Source organism: Venturia canescens, chromosome 1 (assembly GCF_019457755.1).
Source record: "Venturia canescens isolate UGA chromosome 1, ASM1945775v1, whole genome shotgun sequence".
In the NCBI taxonomy this organism is placed as follows: domain Eukaryota; kingdom Metazoa; phylum Arthropoda; class Insecta; order Hymenoptera; family Ichneumonidae; genus Venturia; species Venturia canescens.
In genome coordinates, this window is record NC_057421.1 from 24,749,382 (window position 1) to 24,771,421 (window position 22,040).

At 40.4% G+C, this 22,040-nt stretch overlaps 1 protein-coding gene across 8 annotated transcripts in view; it reads right to left on the minus strand.

Moving 5' to 3' along the window:
* Positions 1 to 21,771, minus strand: part of hts (adducin 1-like protein hts) — a 29,160-nt gene extending 7,389 nt beyond the window's left edge. For 2 of the 8 annotated variants that reach the window (XM_043433024.1, XM_043433023.1), the window contains exons 1-13: positions 20,983 to 21,770; positions 11,243 to 11,380; positions 10,716 to 10,902; positions 10,181 to 10,563; positions 9,566 to 10,033; positions 9,347 to 9,483; positions 8,979 to 9,096; positions 7,370 to 7,393; positions 5,999 to 6,112; positions 5,803 to 5,895; positions 5,166 to 5,364; positions 4,950 to 5,087; positions 4,629 to 4,700 (exon numbers count right to left, since the gene is read on the minus strand). In XM_043433024.1, coding sequence (XP_043288959.1) covers positions 4,629 to 4,700; positions 4,950 to 5,087; positions 5,166 to 5,364; positions 5,803 to 5,895; positions 5,999 to 6,112; positions 7,370 to 7,393; positions 8,979 to 9,096; positions 9,347 to 9,483; positions 9,566 to 10,033; positions 10,181 to 10,563; positions 10,716 to 10,902; positions 11,243 to 11,353 — 2,044 coding nt within the window. In that variant the 5' untranslated portion in view covers positions 11,354 to 11,380; positions 20,983 to 21,770. Of the gene's footprint in view, positions 1 to 4,037; positions 4,122 to 4,308; positions 4,390 to 4,628; positions 4,701 to 4,949; positions 5,088 to 5,165; positions 5,365 to 5,802; positions 5,896 to 5,998; positions 6,113 to 7,369; positions 7,394 to 8,978; positions 9,097 to 9,346; positions 9,484 to 9,565; positions 10,034 to 10,180; positions 10,564 to 10,715; positions 10,903 to 11,242; positions 11,381 to 20,982 lie in introns of all 8 variants that reach the window. The other 6 variants (XM_043433029.1, XM_043433028.1, XM_043433021.1 and 3 more) reach the window with 5 other exon arrangements.
* Positions 21,772 to 22,040: the final 269 nt, after the last annotated feature.

The following is a 22,040-nucleotide window of genomic DNA, read 5'->3' on the forward strand; positions in this document are numbered from 1 at the left end:
AATCGTGTCTGTGAGATTGATATTCGAAACGACTCTGTAGAGGCTCGTTTCTTCGTATCGCGGGAGGGATTTCAAGGGTGAATTAGAAAGCTGCCACAAAGGGGGACTGATCGTAGCGGCAGCTTCGTTAGTTGCAACTTCGCGACAACTGTTTCGTTCCCGATCGATCGAAAGTTCTTTCTCGAGTCTGACAAATTCGTTGGTATCGTGAGAGCAGGAAAGGCAATCTGTTCCTGCGAGAATTCGTGAATCCGTTGACTCAACGGAAACATTGTGTGGGCAATGCCGAGCCGGTTCTTTCTCGCGTATTACCTCCGCAGCAGGAGTGTCGCATTGAAAGCTCGTTTCAATATTTCGAGTGACAAGATTCGTCGTCGTCGAGATATCGGCGTAATTCGCCGTTGTATCGAAGGCTTCGTCGTTATCGATGCCTGACGAGGTTTGACGAGTATCGTCGTTGCTGCTCGACACGTCGGCGTTGTAAGTGCTGCAGTGAAGACTCCCGCTCGCCGCGTCTTCGCTGCGATCCGAAAGCGTATAAGTATTGTTCCAAATCTCGTCACAAGTGTCGTCGCAACAGTCCTCTACATCCGTATTATTTTCTCCGTCCTCAGGGATCACCCCCAAGCCTGTTTTCTCCTCGGAATCCTCGACGATCTCGTCCGAATTCTCTTCGGGTATGCAATTCAGAGGGTCCAGGAGATCTCGAACTACGTCATTAGTCTCGTCTCTCTCATCCAGATTGTCCTCTTCGTTGTCCAGGTTCTCCGGACCCGTGTATTCGATGAGACAAAAATACGGAGGGTTCTTACGCTGGGTCGAAGATCGAGGAGATTCGACGACCACCAAGCGGCCATCTTTTTCCTTGCTGCTGTCAGATTTCGTATCGTTTTCCGTGGATGCGGAACTCGTGAACTCTTGACGTTCCGGTGACATTGAAGAAGGCTCTTCGTTGTCGTCGAACTCAGGCTCCGCGACTTCGGTAACGTTTTTCCACGGATCGACATCAGCCACGATTTCATCTTTTTCTGCTTCCCCGAAGCCAGTCTCGATCGCCATGTTCAATTCCAAACTATTATCGGTTTGATTGCGACGAGCGAGGCTTTGAAACGCGACGATTACTTCGCTCGGTTCATTTCCTTTGTTTGACTCGGTGTTGCGATGCATCTCCTTAACGATGCCAATATTCGTCGACTCTTTTACCTTCTTCGAGTGAAAAGTGCCGCGTTTTTTTTTGACATACTTGTCGATTATGTGATGAACTATCTCGTCGATGACGATGACGCTGGCGCTGCTGGTGCTGCTGCTACTGTGATCGTGAGTATTCTTCTCTTCGTTTTCACTCGACAATACGGAATCGTCGATCATTTCGGTGATTTCACGCTCCGAATTGTTGTTCGTCGAGTCCAGATCGAGTCTCTGGGCAACCATCTCCCGGGCAGCGTCAAGCAGAACTTTCTTCTCGTAATCTTCGATGGATTCGACGTCCGTGAGAGACTCTGGAACTATTCTGTCGAGAGACGAAACCGCTTCGATTACCTCGTCAACTATATTTGCTGCGCAAACGTACAGTTCCCGGATATCAAGGTGGGCGATTATCTCGTTTGCCGAACTGCTTATGTCCTTTTCAAAAGATTCAGCGGTGTTGTCATCGTCGTCGATTTCGAGATCGTCTACCGTCTGTATCCGAGATTTATCGTTTTCCAAGCTTCCGCTCGAGGCTCGTTGCGCTCGCTCATCCTCCGAATTCCATCCTTCTTCGCTAGGCTCGATCGACCAATCGAATACTTCGAGTGACTCACTCGGATTCTTCGACGGGTTTTTCGACTCCGTATTCGTTGTCATCGATGTGCCAATACTCTCGAGCCTGGCTGGCAAATCCTCCTGCCACACAATTTCATCGTCTTCAACCTGAAAATTAGACCCTGGAGAAGTTGGAGTTGCGACTAAACTCTCTTCCGTCATTTTCTCCGTACATTCTAGCGTTTTATCCTCGGAAACGACATCCGGTAGGTTCAAAGTGTAAAACTTATCGAATTTCAACTTATCAAGGTTGTATTTTATCGAGAAATCTGTTCTTGGTAGTGAGTTCACTACAATTTTCGAGGGTTCGATATCCCCATTTATTCCACTGATTATTTGGGCTACGCTATCTTGGTGAATCAACGGTTTCAACGGTGAGCGAAGTAACGTTTGAATATTGTCGATAGTCTCGTCGTATTCGTCGTTATTCTTCTCGAATTGGATCTCCTCTAACATCGGCGTTTCTTCTCTTTCTTCTTTTCCATCACTTTTCGTTTGGGTCAAAGAATTTATCTCATTCTTCGTAGTTATCACATCATTGATCCTATCAGGATTCTCAATTTCCGTCGTGTCCGTTTGAGTTTTATGGATCATTAAATTTCCATTTTCATCCGACTCATTTGCTTCATCGGGGCTCGAAGGCAGCCATTCTTGGGAGGGATACCATGCGGTTTCATCGATATTACCATTCGATATGTCCCCGGGATCGATAACCGTAGTCGAGAAATCCGCTTTCTTGGTAGTTGAAAAGAAATTGTTCTTCGAGTTCAACGCTGTGATCCATGGTGCGTTATCAATTTGATCAGCTGGCTCCGAATGAATAGTTTCAACGAAATCTGCTTTCAGAGTTTTATCGATTCGACAATCGACCTCTTTTTTACTGTTATTCGAATTGATAATCGAGTTCGCCAGTGTTTTTTCAGTATTTGGAGCATATGACGTAATTGGGGAAACTTCATGATAAGAATTCGAAGCTATATTGGAAGCATTTGAAAATTTTTCAATCAGGCTTTTCACGTAACCGGCAGAAGCAAAATTTTCGAAGGAATAATCGTTCGCGCGTTTAGAGTAATCGTTCGATGCAGAAAACCGTGCGATTGCTTCGGCAAGTTTTTCCGACAATTTTCTCTTCCCGTGATGTTCTAGATTCGTTCCTCCCCGATCGCGCGATTCGTTGAAGAAAGTCTTCTTCAATCTCGAAATACTGAGCTCCGAATTTCCGTATTTCTCGCGGTCTCTTGAATAATTAGCGCTACTCTCGATTCCGTACGCAGTATCAATTTTCGGCCTCTCTTCTCTACCGAATCCGACACGAGTGAAAGAAGACAACGAGCTCAGATCGTTACTCGTGACGACCTGCATTTTCTCCGCAATCGTTGAACATCTCGCGACTGTTAACCGAAGCACATCATACTGCAGTAGTTGAACGGACTGCCAGTCAAATGTCTCTTCTCCACACACACTGCCACAACTGCTCGTTAATAAATCTGCAAGCATTATATTGTCCAAAACAAACACTGAGCTGTGAATATGAACGCACCCGATAAAGATTGACAGAAGTTTGACGCGCGCGAACACAATCGTTCATACACTTTTGATCCTCCTCACTTTCTCTTTTTTTCTCCCTGTTTTCTCTCCCACCTCGCCTCTTCTCATTCCCATTACTGCGCGTCGACGTTGCGTCATGTATTTTATGTTTTTCGATGCAGCTATGACGAATCTATGTTAATGTATTAAGTAGCCTTAAAATTGGGCGTCGTGCGGTGCAATTGACTAATTGCGGATGTGCAATCTCAATGACAATGAAGACAAGCAAGGTGAGAGGGATTTGCACAGATGTATCAATCACACGTATAAGTTAAGAATGGTTCGCAATGCACACGAGTCAATGTTGATAATCGATTTGGGAAATTACCAATACAGCATGAAAAAAGTAGCTGATGCAATAGTCTGTTGAATTTTTGTTGAAGATTTTGCAGTGTGAAAATTTGTATTATTCTCGAATTATTGGGCTTGAAGCCATGATTCATGATCGAAAATCGCTTTGAAATCGTGTGCTTTCTTTAAAAAGGAGATAATTCAGAAACCAAGGTATGGATGCTTCTTGAGAGAACAGAGACCAGGATTTACAGTGCAAAAAATGAACAAGTTATTCTTGCAACTCGATATACGATGCGAGGACAAGCCATGCCGAAAAAATGCCATGCGACTATAGAAAAAAAATGTATAAATACCTCGTCTGTGGCTGGTGTGGTCGTTCCTTGATTCGATAGCCGATCGTCTCATCTCATTGAGAAATTGGTTCGTGGCATCTTGAGCTGAATATTGAGAACAGGACACGAGACGAGTGACAAACGTGCAAAAAGTATATCGAAATGAAATTCAAAAGGATAAAAAATCAAATGGATTGTAAAAATGATTGAAGATTTACAGAATAATTGCTCGCTGATAATGAATGAGGGGGTGAGAAAAAATAGAAGGAAATTCAGAATAACTGCTTCTCACCTGTTAATTCGTCCCTAACCGAGTTCCGTGGTACTTGAAAAGAAGTAGGTAATTTTTCCACGAATTGAGTACTCGCAACAGCTGTGCACAGTGCATGCAATTTTATTCGTTCGACCGTAGCAGACACCGACACCCGAGCATGCAAGGATATTGTTTTGAAAATACAACAAAGTGTGGTGGGGTAACTTTTAAAATATTTTTTCGTTCCTTTAATCACTACGACGAGGTATCGACTCACGAGCATCGGGATAACATGCCATACGAGAGTTATGTAACATGCGGTCTGTAAGAGCTATAAACTGGGGATTCGAAAATCTTACCGTCACTCAACACCATTTCTGGTTGGCTTGGAACAGGCACTTGTTTCGTTTCTATCCGCAATACCCGAGGTTCTGAAACGTCATTTCGTCATATATTTATAAATAGAACGATGAATAATTCAAACATAGTGACAGACTAGTAGTCCATTTATAAGGCCAACGAGTACTGAATTATACTGCCGTTAAGTAATTTTTGGCCAAAAGTAATTTGCACCATTTTTAAAGACGAAATGAAAGTGATTGAAACAAAGTCGATTGTTTCAGTCGAAATGCGATAAAAGTTTGGTGGGTTAGTCGATAGTGAATATTGAAAAAATTTACCATCTCTGCTCTCTTCTTCGGTTTCCGAGGTGACGGAAATGGGGGACTGAACGGGACTTTTGGCAGTGCTAGATTCATGGGTCGCACGGCTAACATTGAAGGATGACAAAGCTTCCGATTCGGACTGGGACTCGTCATCTGTAATTGAAGGTGTTTGGATGAGTAAATACTAAATTGCATAGCCATGAAAGGGGAAGTTGATTTTGAAAAACTCACATGGATCTCCTCCCTTGTGTTTGCGTTCAACCTCTTTTTTGTATTGGTCAAGTTCCTGATCGGTTACCGCGTCAAAGGGATTTTTCGCGTATGGAGTTTTGTATACCATTGCGTTGTGCTGAAATCCTCGTTGTATTATTCCTTTGCTGGCTGCACCTACGAGCACCACTTGTTCTCCTGTTCCGCTAATTGTGGCGTCCTGTTTCACAAAAAAACATTCGAAGAATAATTTTCCAAAAAACACAAAATCTACAAAATAATCCACGATTTCCAAGTTCGAGTGCTGAATGTAAAAAATTATCGTTTTTACAAATAAAAAATAACCCCAATATATGCATACGAATTTACCTAAGAAATGTTATTTCATCCGTGTTGTTTATAACAAATGTTCAACTCGTGAAAATGCAACTCGATCTTAGACAAATATATTTATAATCAGACAGAAATACACTCAGAAAAGAAACTTGCTGATTCATCATTATTTTCGTCGTGTTGAGAAATTTGGGTCTGCAATTTGAGTGTTCGAATGTGCCCAAATTTGTTGAGATAACGAATTTTATTGTGCCCGCCACGATTGGCTGTTTGAACAAATATTTTGTTGACTATAAATGAACGAATAATATATTTTGTGACTGACCTGCATCTTTTTCGCCTCTTCCCAGGATACTCCTTCAAGAATGTGAGACTGAGGGCCCGCTGATATTTTGTCAGCCCTGCGATAATCTTTAATCTGCGCGATACGTTGAGAAAAAGGAATGACAGTAGATAGAAGAAATCAGGAGCATGTGAACATGAAGATGACCGAGTGATCGATTGAAATTTACGGTACTCACCTGTTGTTGCAATTGTTTAAATTCTTTTGGGTTGGTGTTCTTCGGCACAAATTGTAGGGCACCATCGATCTTGACCGGTGTGCTGCTGTGCGTCGGCGATCCATCAGACACCCACTGCACACAAAACCAGATCGTTAGATGCGACCCAAACAACGTGGGGAAAGTTTTTAACAGCGAAGAGCCAAGCGATTTCGATAGGGATGAATTTTAGTATTTATTTTAATTGCTCTTGATTCGCCCACCCATGGATATGACGTGTGCGTGTCCCTCGCCATGCTTCATTCTTACGCTCTTTCTTCTCACTCTCTCACACTTTTTCTCTGCCGATTCATCCATCTATCCGTCCACTATGATTTTTTGTCTCAAACCCTTGGAAGGGAATTTGTTTTTATACATTTTTTACACAATTTTTTCTTATTGCAATCATCATTTTAGAAAAAAATGTTAAGTTTGTACGTGAGGGACATTTTCCCACAGGGATTCATACTTTTACGAAATGAGAGAAAAGAAAATGATGAAAAGTCGATAATCGAGGTGATTCAGGGGTCGGGCTACACCGGTCTGGTTTTGTTGCAGCAGTGGATGTTTTGACGTACGCGAGAGATCGTAGTACGACGGATATCGATTGTCACGGCTCTTCGACAATCAACGACAGACATTCACACATTCATTCACGCTCCCTTATCGTCATTAGTACGATAAGAGACTAGTCACAGTCTCAGAATTTCAAAGTTACTCTTTTTCTCATATATTTATTGTTTTTTCTTGTATTCAACGAAATCGAAGCGATCGTGAGATCGTGCGAATAATCATCGCGCGTTTGCGATAAGTCGTTTCATTCACTCCTCCGAGAATGATCTACGCTCATGTTGACGAGAACGATACTGCGACTTGTAATTATGACTCAGTGTCCAGTTAGATATTTCTACAGATATACGATAAACGCAAATAATTTGTTTACGTTGGCTCAGATTATCTGACAAGTAGTGGAAAACGACTCGAAAAACACTTGGAAATAACGAAAAATTTTCTGGATGACAATTTAAAAAACAAATTCAATGATGAATCTTTCGCTAGAACCTTTCGAATTTTAGCCTAGTCAAAAAAAGCAGAAAAACTGGACGCCGTGTCATAAAAAAAATGTTAAAAAAGAATAAGACCATCCCTTGAAGGTGTCATGCAATGGGAAAATTAATCGTTGCGAAAGTGTCAATGACTCGTCGTCGTCGATGATATTGCCTAAGGTTATCGAGTGATTATGACGAAGCTGCGTAATACTGAAATAATTATCGGAAATAATATAATGAAATATAATTGTCAACTTAGACCAATATTGAAATCCGGACATAGGTATGTCGATTTTCTTATTACCTCCTCAGCGCTCTGATCCACCCACTATAAACGAGAACAAGCAAACAAAAACAATGCGTCGGATTAGATTCGCTGTTTGCACGAATTAAGAACGAGATAGGGATACCATTTTTTTCGTTTCAGGTGTTTTGTGTTATAGTAGCAACTTCATTCGCAATTTCAGTACGTACGACATGGTGGAATTTAAAAATCGTTTACCTTTTAACTCAGAATACTCAATTCTCAAGTAAGAAAAAAAAAAAATATAAATTTTCCTGTGTTTTGCGCATGCTTGACTCGCGTACTCAAACATCAGTTAAATTAAAAAGTTCCAAAGCATAATGCGGTCTAAAAAATGTTGATTGTGAACGTAAAATCAAACGATCGAAGAAACTGAGTGATTTTTAGTATTGAAATAGTATTAATTTAGTTTCCGATAGGAGAATGAAATTTGGTTTATTTGCACCTGCAGAAGCTACAGAACAACAATTCGTTGGCGTAGAGAAAAACCAGAAAAAACACACACACGAGGCGGCTCACTCGAGTGAGAATATCAAAGGCAGACACAAAACACTAGCATGAGATAGCCTATGTTAATTGAGAGGGCGTAAACATCAGGAAACTTTGGATACAACAATGGTTTCGTTGTTACACGCCCGAATAATGTAGCTCGCGCTTCTGTATGCCTATACATTCGACGAAACACGTTTAAATCTCAGAACAATGAGACGCACTGTGGGGAATATCTGTATATTTATATATTTCAATGCTTATGTATCAATATTTCCCGAGCTTTTGAAGCTTTTTGATAAATTTTGAGGAAGAGTGCTTCAACGATTAAACCACGTAGATATCTCCATAGATTATTACATCAAAGCGTAACATTCACGAATACATTTTTATATTTATATATATTTTATATTCATAACCGATTATTCGACAAGTGATTGGAAACCGATAGAAATCATTTGATCTTTTCTATCGGGAGATACGTGTGTCGCTAACTTCGAATACTAAATGTACGTCATAGACTTGACTCGCCACCGTAATCTCAAACGCACCGAGACCGGTGTAGACAAATAAAAAATTCATTATATCAAAAAATCTTGCTGTCGTTAAAAATGCTTCACGAAGCAGTTTCTCCCATTGGAAAAACAATGAAAAATTCCAAATTTTCTATTGGACGTACAATAAATGCATGGTTGCTTGCGAATCTTTTGACTTTCATTTTCACTGAATTTTATATATATACTAGTTGACTTTATTGAAATTTTGCAATGACGATTCATTCGCTTTGAAAACTAATCACTTTTAATGCTAAGCAAATAGCTTTGTCAGTTATTTCAGCTATTTTCCTATTTGTTCGTTCGACTCGTTCATTATCTAACGCACCACAATACTATATTTAATAATCTCTCGTTGTGGAATGTTCATTAATGACAAAATGGCTTGTTTTATCGCATGTCGCTGACTATCTTCGAATAAGTGGGCTATAGCTTTTGGATCATACTTAACTAGAAAAAAAAACTCTTTATCGACTTTAATGGCGAAAGCTAACAACGACCGTTATTATATTGACTTGATCGTTTCAATTCGATCTTCAAAAGAAATTATTAGTTATGATCTCTACCTTGGTGATTTTTTTCGGATCCTGCGTCCCTGTTTCTTGTATTTCGATTTTTTGATATACGTTTGGTGAGTTGAGCCAGCGTGATCTGTCTGTCCCTTTGCGACCACCTTTCCATAGTCTAAGCAAACAGAAGAATTACAAAAGTGAAGAAATTTGGTTTGTTAAATCCTTGCTCACAGCCCGGTAAAAGAATGGAATTACTCAAAGTTTTGAAATATTTTTCTGAAGCCTACAAAAGTTCGAAAACAAATCTGTCATCGATCAAAAAATATATAAACATGAAAGAAATCTACGTTACAAAGATGTAAAAGGTAAGGAAGTTAACCGAACGGTATTCGAAACGATTGCCACAATTTTAAGAAACTTACCCTTGTTTGTACAATTCTTCTTCCTCGAGAAGGTATCCTAACGAGGATACGGCAGGAGGAACTTCAACATCGTTGCGGGGACGAGGTGGTTCACCTTTGACCAACGGATGTCTGTATATGTAGCCAGTTCGGAATCCCTGAAAGGAAATCATGTGAAAAATGAACACAAATTTATTATGAATAAGGGAATAAACGAGAAACAAATGAAGAGTCACTAACAGCATTGTCGAGCATTCTCATGAGAGCTTCAAATTCCGTGCCACCGATTCTCCAACGTTTTTCGAGTTTCTCAGCCAGAGGAGAAGGTTCAACGGCAGCGGCAGAAGCGGCAGTACCACTGGCCGCTACCCCGAGTCCTTTTCGCGATGCTTCGTAGATCGCTTTTTTCTCCTCGTCCGAAATGAGACTGAGATTTTCAAGGCCAACGGGCATTAATTTGAGCTGGGTTTCACAGGCCAATACCGTATTGTAAACATTGTAAAAAGCTTCCTCCACGGTCTCGCCGCAACAGAGCGCCCCACGATTCGTAAGTAGCATTACTTTGTTTATCGGTCCAAGATTTCGCGTTATCTTTTCACGCTCTTCCGGCTCGAGTACGCTCTCACCCATGTACCGATGACTGCTTACTTCACCAATCACTATGCTCTCTTGGCCTAGTGGAAGAAGGCCGGATTTTAACGATGATACCTTTGGAAAAACAATCGATAAATCTTTTCATCATTCCAATTATGGGGAAAGCAATTCGCATAAATTTTTCATCCATCATAAATTTACCGATACAAACTTCTAGAATATTATTTACGTTCAGTTTTAATTGTACAATTCTTAACTCACCGCGGTAACAGTGGGTGTAGTGATGTGAATGATGCACTTGATATCTGGTCTGGCAGCATGTATCGTAGAGTGTAATTGGAATCCAGTTACGTGAACACCAAAATTCGTCGTTCCCTGTTCCACGACCGTGGCTTTCATGTCGACTTTGACGAGGCTCGACGCGGTGACCTCGTGATAGAGAAGACCATAAGGATTGACGAGAAAATGTTCCTGGTCCTGATTGAGACGAGCTGTTATTTGACCACCAACGCCTTGAGTCCAGCCATAAAGATCGAGCAATCGAAATACGGCTGCGAGTTTACAACGAAGTATTTTTTCACCCTTTGCGTAGCCCATGCTCTCTACACCTCGAATGTCGTTAATTGGCACGACGCAATTTGAATCTGTGAATAAGTTGACAATCAGTTATTTTGTTCTTCGAAAAATTCACTTTCAAAATGAGAAAAAAAAACAGCAAAAATGAGAATTGCCAGCAAATTTCAATGTACTGAATTTGATAAGTGTTAAACGATTTTTTTTCTATAAAAATACATACTTTTGAACACATTGGAGTTAAATCGAGCACCTTGGGCACCCATCATTTCGGAAATTTGTTGCAACAAGCCCGAAGGTCCGGAACCATCCTTCATCTGAGTCTCGATAATTCGCTCCAGCTCTTCTCGAAATAATCTCGAATTCATCATCATTTCGACCCTCTTCCTTCTCTCCATTTCTCGCATATCCTGTTCGAGTAAAATGCACAATTCGTTATTGAAATTTCAAACAAACGTTAAATATTTTCGTTCTAAAAAATTTCATTCTCTCATCCTATTCTCTTTCAGCTTAAGCAAAAACTCCGGGACTTCACCAAATTTCAGATTACACAAGTAAAAAAAATTCACCAGCTTCTGCATACAAAACTTTCGAATTCCCTTAGAAAAATGTTGCGAATGCTTGGATAAAAATAATTGTCTCGTAGAATGTTTTCTCGGAAATACTTTTACAGTAAATTTATAAAAAATTAATTGCAAATAGACGCTCTGCATATACAGAATTGAAAGATCGAGAAGATTGTTTTTTTACCGCATCTATATCGGCTGGTCTCATTTTACTTTTCTCCTCCTCGGTCAGTCCATCCATTACTCCATTAGTATGTGGCTCCGAGAGCTCCTCGTGTTGACTCGTGTCGGCCATCCTCGAGGCTCCGCCAGCTGACGACCACTGAATAACAAAAAATTAAAGATCCCAAATTAATTTTGTTTTTTTTTTTTTTATATTCCCTTCACTACGATAAAAATCATCGCACGAGCTTTCTCCCGTTATTATATCACGCTAAGAATAACCTTTTTGAACTTCTGATCGACCCAAATGCCGTTGCTCTTCAGGCCTAACGTTTTTTTAAATCTCCCAACGTATTTCTCAGCATACGGTCCCGTTTCTGACTCGTTCCATTGTTTCTATTTCGGCCACTAGTCCGTGTGGAATAACGCTTCTCAACAGACAGTTCTGAACTACCGGTTTAGTGGTTCGACTTAGAAACCCGAGCAGATATGAGACTCGTAATGAGAAAAAAATGATAATGGCCAGATTTTTATCGAATTGAGGAAATAAGTGGAGTTTGTGTGAGAGATAAATTGTTTCTAGGTCTCCATATAGAAAAGCTTTCAACAAAACTCCATGCTCTTTCCATCCCCACCTCTCTCGTTCGTCATTAAATATGATTTTCAAAAAAAAAAAAAAAAAAAAATATATTGACGAGTCACAGGACAATAAAAAATGGGCCTCTCAAGCCGAACACGCCAATGCAGCTTTTCCAATTTCCTTGAAATTTTTTACCCAACGTACCAAGGTCAAAAGATTCGTCGATAGATTCGATCGTTTTACGAATAAAAAGAATGAACGAAGAGCGGAGCTCGAGATTGCGAAGAAAGAAGTTCGTTCAATGATTTGTGTCGTGCAGCGCGCCCACCCGTATGCATAATCTCGTTTCGTTCTCCTTTCGGGCAGACAACAACGATGGAGTTTGTAAAGATGAGAAGAAAGAGGGTGGGGGTCAAGTGGCACAAATGACCTTACTCATTGAGCCTTGGACAGATAGGCTGAACGAAGTACATTGGGAAGAGGCTTTTGGAGCATCTTCGTGTACTAGAACTTCTTTACAAGAATAAAAGAGACTCGAGTCCGGGAGATTTTTGTCCGAGCGAGGAGGAAAGATAGATAGAACGAGATAAAAGTTGCGGATGAGGTCAGCTACGTAATCTCCGTTGAGCAAAGCAATCTCGTGAATAATGGTGAACTGGCTCGACTCGCTTTTTTTCTTTTTCTCTCTTTTTTTTCACTCTCCTGGACATTTCCTACCTAGCCAACTTTTTATTCAAAATTCTTCTCGCTATTAAGGTTGTTCTGGGGAATAAAGCAGGTACAGTTGCTCTGCTAAATAAACTTTAATTTCGTAAGTAACCGGAATTCTCGTATTTCCGGTCACTTACGAAATTAATTAAATGTTTTTTATCCAACTTTCTATTTCGAATTCTTGGAGCCTGCATTCGGTCAACGCTTATGAAAACTTTTGGTTAATCACTTCGAAACATCGCGAATACATTGTCGAGACTTTCGGTGAAAACGTGCAAGAATGCTGGCTCCGAACGTACATTCGTTGAAATATCAGCTTGAGAGTCGAGTAGAATTGGGAAACTGTAAAAAAAATGTAACGTGAACGAATGAGCGAAGAATCGCTCTACAAATGGCGAGTAAAAAGTCAGCATAAATTCCCTGAACACTGAAATAAATAATTTATCGGATCAACGATTTTCGTTGTTTCGTGTAATTTTGCAGTCTCGAAAACGACGATTTTTTTCAATGAAATCGATCATTTTGGTCTCATCGAGGGATGCACTTTTGGTGAGATTGCAATCGTACGCGGTGAAGCCTTAAAATTCTGGACGAATGAACTTCCAGTCGGGACTGTACGTACACGAAGCATTTCCAACGCAATCCTATCGTTTGTGGAACGTCTCGAGGCAATGAAAACAGTTCCTCTAGGAAAGTGGAAGGAAATTGAAAAAAGGAAAAAATAAAATGTCGCCCGAGCGGAGTCGTCCGAAGGTGGCTGCAATTAGTTCGTTAAGGCAGTTCGAAAATTCGGATGAGTCATTCGGCGCACTCGGCTTTGTAGCCGTCTCGTCGCGAGGATAAAACTGTGTGTTTTCCGACGCGCCAGTGCGACGAGGAGGCGAATACAAGAGACGAAGAAAAGGATGAAAACAGCTCACTAAAAAGGGTGCGGAGAGCACGCACGTTTGTGGCTCGAGTTGGCAATGGTGCAGGCTTCACAAGGGTGGATTCTTATGATATATCGGTGGGCAATGTGGGCACGGGAATTTCATTATTTATAGTAACTCTGCGCCGACGGGACTGAAAATTTTTCCACTTTTTTTGAATTTTTCTTCTTTTTGGCGTCGACTCCCTGGTAAATCGCTCAAAAAATCGAGCCGCACTTCTACAAATTTTCTTCGCGTTCGACCCAATTTTTTCTCAACTCTAAAATTTTTCTCCCCAGCACGGTGGAAAGAGCTCATTAATCCGGATAATCGGAATGGAGAATAAATAATTATGGTAAAAAAACAAATGAAATAAACTTTTGAGGAAAGACGCCCCCGACGCTTCCGTTAGGATACGTCGTCGATTCGAGTCCCGTGCTACCGGCGTCAACGGGTCCGGGACATATTGATCGACCCTCCGAAGTTACCAAGCGAGACCTTTGTGAAAAAAGCGCCTCGTGAGTCCATCCGACCAAACTGTGCGCATTCCTCCTAACCTTTCGCCGATCCCACGCCCGCCTCTCATTAATTGCGCCATCTTGACTGGTGCTTTCACCATTTTTTTTATCAGCGCTCACTGACTTTCGTCAGCTGCAATTATTTCCTACTACGCTCGACTCGAGTCCCCGACGAATGCGTCGCGAGCCCTCGAACTCTTCGAATTTCCTTCCACTTTTCCCCGAGATAAAAGACTGCCAAAAATTCGTGAAATTTATAAAAATTAAAAGCCACGAGGAGAAAGCAATCGGCGCGATTCGGTAGCTGAAAATGAATGACTGAAAAGAGGCACGAGTTCAAGACGAAACGAAGCGAAGCTCGCAACGAATCCGAATTCTGGTTCGATTATATTCGATCAGAGCCGCTTCGTCATGTTTATATAAATAGACTGAAATTGCGATTGTCGGGCCACGAAGAAAAATCATTTCCAACTTCTCGCCTACGTCGAGTCAGCGACGAAGAGAAAGAGGCCGTGAAACATTTATCGAGTCAGATTCTCTCACTCCGATGATAATCGATCACGAGACTTGTGCGAATCGAAACTCGCTGCTTTCCACGTCTCGGCTTTCCCCTCGGTATCAACAAGCACACCCTGACCTCGAAAGAAGGTAACGGCCCGCAAAGCGCGTGTAGCTCTTCGCTCACGAGCGAGCCTGTACGAACAACGAAAGACGAGATTTGGCGAGGGTGAGGCTGACTCTTCCGTGTAGGAAATGCGGCGCGCGCTGTGTCTGCAGACACACCGAGAGATTCCCATTCAACGGATCGGACGGTGCCCATTTTATTACATAACTTGACCTTGAACGCTTATTCAGCCACGAGGGTGTGAGCTCATGTCGATGTGAGAGCATGCATTTGTAATATTGTGTACGCGATACGAATAGGAAGGAAAGAGGAGACTCGCGTTCGTCTAAATTTCAAGGGAATTCACTCTTCTACTCAAGAAAAAGCCTCGCCTTTTGGGGCCCGAAGGGAGGAGATTTAAACTGGACTTGGGCATGAGAGTTCGACGTTTTTAACGCTCTCGGTACAGTGATCTACGCCAGGAAATAATTATCTGAGGAAACATCGAATTTAGTCGTTTAAAAGAAAACTCAATTTAGTAATAAAAAAATTGGAAAGGTTGGAAAATAAAAATGTGGTAAAATTTCATAATTTTTCGATTAATCGAGCCAACGGAATGTTCGATCTTCGATGATTTCTTTTCAGTAACAAGTTTCGTTGGAATTTACGAATTTTTCTTCTACGTTATTATCGAATGTGAGTAATTGAAGGGAAATTTAGTTGAAAGAGTGGAAAAAAATATCTTCAATGGGGAAGAATTTTTGAATCGTTGATTCGAGGGATTTGGAAGCAGGCTTCGCAGCTCGAATGACGACGCTGAAGTCTGCAACGTCGGAGTCCAACGAAATGATTTTAAAAGAGCCTCCAACGATTCCAGTAATTCTCCAATTTCGTTCCCTCCCCAATTCGCATTTCGTAGTTTTTCAAGCTGCACCGTTGCTCGTCGGGAAACGAAAAATTGGCCAATTACGAATGTTTTTTTCCCCTCATTTCGATGATTCTTCCCTTTGTCTCGGTGTTTGGGAAATCGTAATGAAAAGTGGTACTCGAAGGGTGGATTTTACGATGCTGAAGTTTCCAACGTTGGGGTCCAACGAAATGATCTAAAAAACTGTCCAATAATTCCAGTAATTCTCCAATTTATTTCCTGTCGAATTTGTACTTTGTATTTTTTCAATCTACAAAATTACGACGCTCAAGTTTGCAACGTTGGAGTTCAACTAAATGAACGAAAAAAAGATTGATAATTCATTATTTTTTTATTTCACGAATTATTGATGTGGCTTGAAATATGACGAATTGGAAATTCGGCAGGGAAGAAAATTGGAGATTTACTGGAATTATTTGAGAGTTTTTTTAGACCATTTCGTTGGACTCCAACGTTGGAAACTTCAGCGCCATTACAAAATTATGATTCGTGGGATAAAAAACTGATGGATAAATCATTTTGTTTTCATTCATTTCGTTGGACTCCAACGTTGGAAACTTCAGCCTCGTTGGATTTTGCTGTTGCTCAATGAGATTTGATTCGCCTGTCGAACGGTTTTCTCACCACTAGCAACAGCAGAGCCACCGCGGAGCGAAAGCTTTGTGTTTGTTCTGCGCTCGAGTTAAGTCATAAATAGCATTTGAACGTATGCATTGGAATGGAAAAAAAGGAGCTTCTCGTTAGCGACGAGGAAGGCATATATAATCAATCGCGTATTTACGCCTGTACCCTACGCAATTAATGCGTCCCTCCCTCCGAGTTGCGCTGTACACACCGGGCGCACCAGTGGAGACCGGGACGGGGAAACGGGGACTCGAGTAGGTCACGTTTTCCCGGATATATGTACTTGTTGTCTGCGTCACGATATATGCGCTCACGCACCGAGCCATCATTCTCCTCCTCATTATCAAACGAGCTTATTTTTCATTATATCAATTTTCTTTTTACGAAGTAAAGAGGAATTATCCTGCTCGTTGCTCCGTCGTTTTAAGCGTCTGGTTTGTTTTAAGGAAGTTGAGGCTGTACAGTCATTTATTTACCCAAAAGTTGTGACCTGTACCTTTGAAAAGTTAGGCCAGTTTACAGTTCGGCAATGTTGCTACACTACGACGCTGAAGTTTGCAACGTTGGAATCCAACGAAATGAAGGAAAAAACATTTGTAATTCACCAATTATTTTTTATTTCACGAAATATCGGTGCAGTTTGAAAAACTACGAATTTCAAATTCGGTAGGTAACAAAATTGGAGAATTACTGGAATCACTAGGGGTTTTCTTACATCATTTCGTTGGACTCCAACGTTGCAAACTTCAGCGTCGCGCATACACTTTAGACAAAAGTTGAGGAAAAAAAAAGACGAAAAACTGGTGAAAGCTCAGTCGAAAACGCGAACGGTGACGATCAAGCCTCAAAAAACTGCACGGGAGACAGATTATTATTAATATAATCTCAGCAAATCTCCTAATAAATCTGAAATAAATTGACATTATTCGGCAAGCCTTGCTCGTGTTGCCCAAAAAATTTCATATTTTTAGCATCATTTTTAACGGAGACATCACTGAATGTGTCTTGACTTGCATAAGATTACGTGTTATTTGGGCCAAATTGTTACTGATTTTTCTCAGCAACGACGCTCCTAAACTGTCTGATAATTTAAGGTATAACTGGATGGATAGCTCGACCAAAAATTATATTTGATTGGAATTTCCGTACTTCGTGATGCAATAAAAATCTGAAAAAATTCAACAACATTTGGAAAGCTATGAACAACAATTACCAATAATAATATTGCCCAAAAGTTAATAACAAATTGTTTAAACAATTAATTATTCAATAATTTTGCGGTGACCTATTGTTTTTTTTTACGAATCAAATGTGTGTATTTTTCCGAATGCTCATGAAATTTTTCAGAATTTTCGTGGATATTTGAAATTTCTTGAAGAAATTTTGAAAAAAATTTTTTTTAATTTCAATTCTGTATATGTTTTAGAAGACATATTTACCATCAGTTTTGAAAAGTCTCAAGGTTACTGGATCAAAAATGTACAAATAGAGAGCCACTTGAAAAATTTTAAAAAGGGAATTTCAAAAATCCGATTTCAATTCGTTTCGTAAAAAAAAACAAGGGTTTACTGTAAAATTGTTGAAAAATTATTTTATTAAACAATTTATTAATAACTTTTGGGCAATATTATTATTGATAATTGTAGTTCATAACTTTCCAAATGTTGCTGAATTTTTTCAGATTTTTGTTGCATCACGAAGTACGGAAATTCCGATCAGGTACAATTTATCGGCTGGGCTATCCATCCAGTAATACCTTAACTGATTTTTTTTCTCACTTCACTTTACAAGATGCAATCGGTTCAAAAGCGATGACATCATTTTCATTCTAATGCCTCAACTTCCTTAATCGCGCGAGCTTAAGCAGGTTCAAGGGTATCTTATGAAAAAATGATTTTCCAACTTGGCGGGATGATTTTTTTAAAAAATAGAAAGCTCGAACAGTATTCAATTCCTGGCGGAATATGCCGGCCATTCACCGTCTCGGAATTCAAATATTTATCGTTGAAGCTCGCTATTTTTCGAAAGCTTCCATAAGAGCCCTTTAACCTGTCATTTTCAACAATTAATTACTCGATTACCAGACGGCGAGCCTCTCCGAATTTTTCTCACGTAATTAAGCGCCGTTTAACAAGATTCACGATAATTTTCAATTCATTAACTTGAAATGATAATATCCAATGTATTTTTCGTATGATATCCCATACATGTCGCTTCAACTTGCTTAATTTCTTCGAGAATTTCTTCACTTTGGGGGTTTCAACAATTTTTTTTTCCATCGCGCGACCGTCGACCAATTATCCTCACTTTTAGCTATTTTTTCCCATGCGGTTTGTTTCGTCCCTCGTAGAACGCTCATCTTCCATTAAGGTCGTGGGGTAACGTCTATTCGGTGGTAAAAAGGCCCGATTTTAAGAATTTTTTTAGTCGCTGATGGCAAATCGATTTTATTGACTGTGACGTTATATTACAATGTATAGACGATGTTTCCAGAATTTTTAAATCCGAACATCACTGATATCAACTCGATGGTAACAAAACTTCAGAAGCACTTCAGAAAAAAGTTGTCGGTCGGTGAACAGTATAAAGCGAAATCTAGTCGAGCGATCCTTTTGAAATTTGGCACGGTACTGCTTACACAACTGACCAAGAATCGAGGAGAAGATTTTTTTTCGATTATTTGCGCATTTTTTGTGACACGCTGGAGCGAAGAGACTGATTTTCGGATAAAAAATGAGCTTGTTATTGTAAAATTGATAATTATGAAAAATTGGGAAAAAGCTCTCGTCGATACCGAATTTCAAAAGGATCGCTCGAGTCAGTTATTGATATTCGAGTCTAAAAAATCAGGAAATCTTGTTTCAATATTGTATTATGATGTCACGATCAATAAAATATATTTGTATTAATTGTAGCGTCTAAAAAAACTGCGTTAACATTTTTTTCACCGAATTGACGTTGCCGCGGCCTTAAAACCTTCGAGGTTTATTGTTGTCTCGCGCTCGAACGAATGTTTGTCTCTTTTTGTCGAGAGTTTCTCATTGAAAATATTTAACCGTCTTTCGACACGCGTGGACAAGGATTTTTCATTAGAACTGGAAAAGCGATGTTTTTAAATGCGCCTCTCCGAAGGGTGTCAACGACGGTTTTATTGCTTTTTAGACTCATCGGAACAATAGGAGCCATGGGAAATTCTCTAAATAATCACGAAGTCAATCGCTTTAGTTTGCGATCATTGGAAAAATGTCGTCCGGTGATGAGTTGAGGAAAAAAACTTGTTTTTATCGCACGAATTTCATCAGGTACCGAGCAGCTCAACGGGAATAATAATTTCACTAAATCCTTGCCGCGCTGTCAATTCGCCCGCACTGATTTAACGTAGGAACAAAGGAGCGATCGATTTTTCAAAATTCTCACCGCGGTTATCGACATTTTGTGAATTTGTGAAAAAATGGCAAATTTAAAAAAATATTTTCAAAAGAGTTTCGGCATGGGAATTCGAGGGCGCTTGCTCAAGCGACTGCGGAGAGTAACCAAGCGTTTTAATTGTACGAGACACGGATGAAGAGACATACGTGCGTCGATACGCATGAAGAATGTTTTTTTACAGGCGTTATTCCGAATGTGGAAAGAACATTTCGACCGTTCCAGCGAAATTTCGTTACTTTATAGCACATAAAAAAGAAAAGAAATATTTGTGAACGTTCGAGAAATTGAAATTTTCATTGTTGTATTATTTGAGAGCGTATGAATATCAAAAACGCTGCGGAACAAACGTACCGAAGTTGAAAAAATGTAGTTTATAAAAAAATAAAATGAACGCGATGTTTCGTTTCGATGGAAACTAATTTTGACCCGGCATCACTGCCTGCACATTATTTCAGAAAAACGAGCATTTTGTGATAAAAAACAAAGTGAATTTTCGTAGAAGCAACGCGACCCCGCGTCGATAAGAAATAATAATGGTAAGAAAGTTCGGAGATAGAACTAGTTTATTTACGAGTAAAGCGTTGATACACACGGAGGTAATATGGGCGAGAACCCGCTACGGGACTGACGTCATGCTTAAACATAGAGATTGCGCCGCCCGCCTCGTGTATAACTGCTTTACTACCATCTCCGTTATTTGTATATACGTATATATAAAAATCCCGTATACCTATATTTAAAAGTATAAAAGTTAGGTGTGATAATGACAATAAATGACACTCGGGATACTCTCGAATCACGGAACAATGATTTTACGTGCTGCCGATAGAGCGTGAATTCAATAAAAGCGACAAAAACAAAAAAAAACGTAAAAATGCCGGCAAGAAAGCGGTAGTGGAAAATGGCGGTAGGCTAAATTTCTGTTCTTCGGAGATTCGATTTGATGTTGCGTTCGTAAATAATACCCCCCTCCCTCTGCGTCCATCTATTCTTACAAATCGCGTTTAATTGGATTGAAGGGACTGAGAGGACGCGTCAATATATCTTTCAGGCCGTATTACATTGTGGATATCTGTACAATAGACAGGATAGCTTGTGTACACGGTGACAAACTGTCTTGACACACCCCTCAACGGGTTGCCAACTTGACGGCCGAACGAACTTTCTTTGAGGAACTCAAATCGAAGAAAAAATTCAATTAACTTGGTGTATTTATTTTTAAACTACAAAATGATGTACGACGAAGAAAATATTTGTGAAACAAATTGTGGATTACTTTTTTTTTTTTTACATATAATTCTTTGGTTTTTGCCGGCATAGGCACAAACTCGGTATACGACCGAGATATACCAACACCACTATCCTACGTGCCCAATTCGCTCGTGCCACAGTACCTAGTCGTAGTGGTATTGAGAGAAAGAAGTAAAAATAAAGATTTTACGCGAGTCGTAAAAACTCACCGTTATAACGAAGAAACCGTGCGTCGAGAGTACGTATAGTTTTAATGCGGAACGAAGACTCTTGACGAGAAGAACAATGGGGTAGATCCTTGTTTTCCTCACCCTCGACCGAAACGTTGAACCAGGTAGGGTCTTCGGAGTATCGGTCACGAACGGGACGTTACGCTTGGCGAACAGCCTCCCCGTCACTCACTCACTCCCTCCCTCTCTCGTCGTGCTTCTCTCTATTTTTCTCTCGCTCTTTCTCTTTCTCTCTGTCGGTTCACCCGACACCACACCAAACTAATGATATTACTATGTATCAATTCACACTCGCGTTCACCCGTTGGCGTTCATCGGCCAACTAAACCGAAAACTTACTAAACCTTCCTGTTTCGTCACTTTGGCTCTACCGGAGCTCAACTAAACTCGAAACTGTCACCGATTCCCCGTCGGACTGTCACACACCCGCGTTCGCGCTCGACTCGGTTTACACCACAGCGACTAAAAGATGCGCCGCTCTCTCTTTCTCTCTCTCCCTGCCCTTCCGTCCCTCTGCGATAAGCCCTCAAACGCTTCCACTGTTTGAACTACAACTTTTCCTCGAATTGTATAATCTCGACGATGTCATTATTTTTTTAGAAAATATGTGCCAGTTCGTTCTCGAAATGTAGGTTATTAATCCAAATTTTCGAGCTCTCGATTTTCTCGAGGCAAGAATAGTTTTAAATTATTTGTACAATATACACTTTTGACTGCTATGCGGTACACCGGCACTTTAGAGACCTGTCCGCTGTCGCCTGTCCGCCTCTCCACGGGCTTTCTTCTCACCGCTTACCGCCCCGTTGCTACACTTGTCTAGTGTCTGAAACCACGGAAGGACTCCGTGAAACTCAACAAACGCAGCATTGCTACAAGACTAGATACACGCCCGGTTATCTTTTATCCCGCATACCTAAAAGAAGCAAATAATACTTTAAGGATATTAAATAGAATATTTTTTTACAGATAACCTACAAAAGAACACAAGAAAAATATATTATATTTAATACGTCGCGAATGCAATTTCCAGTATATGA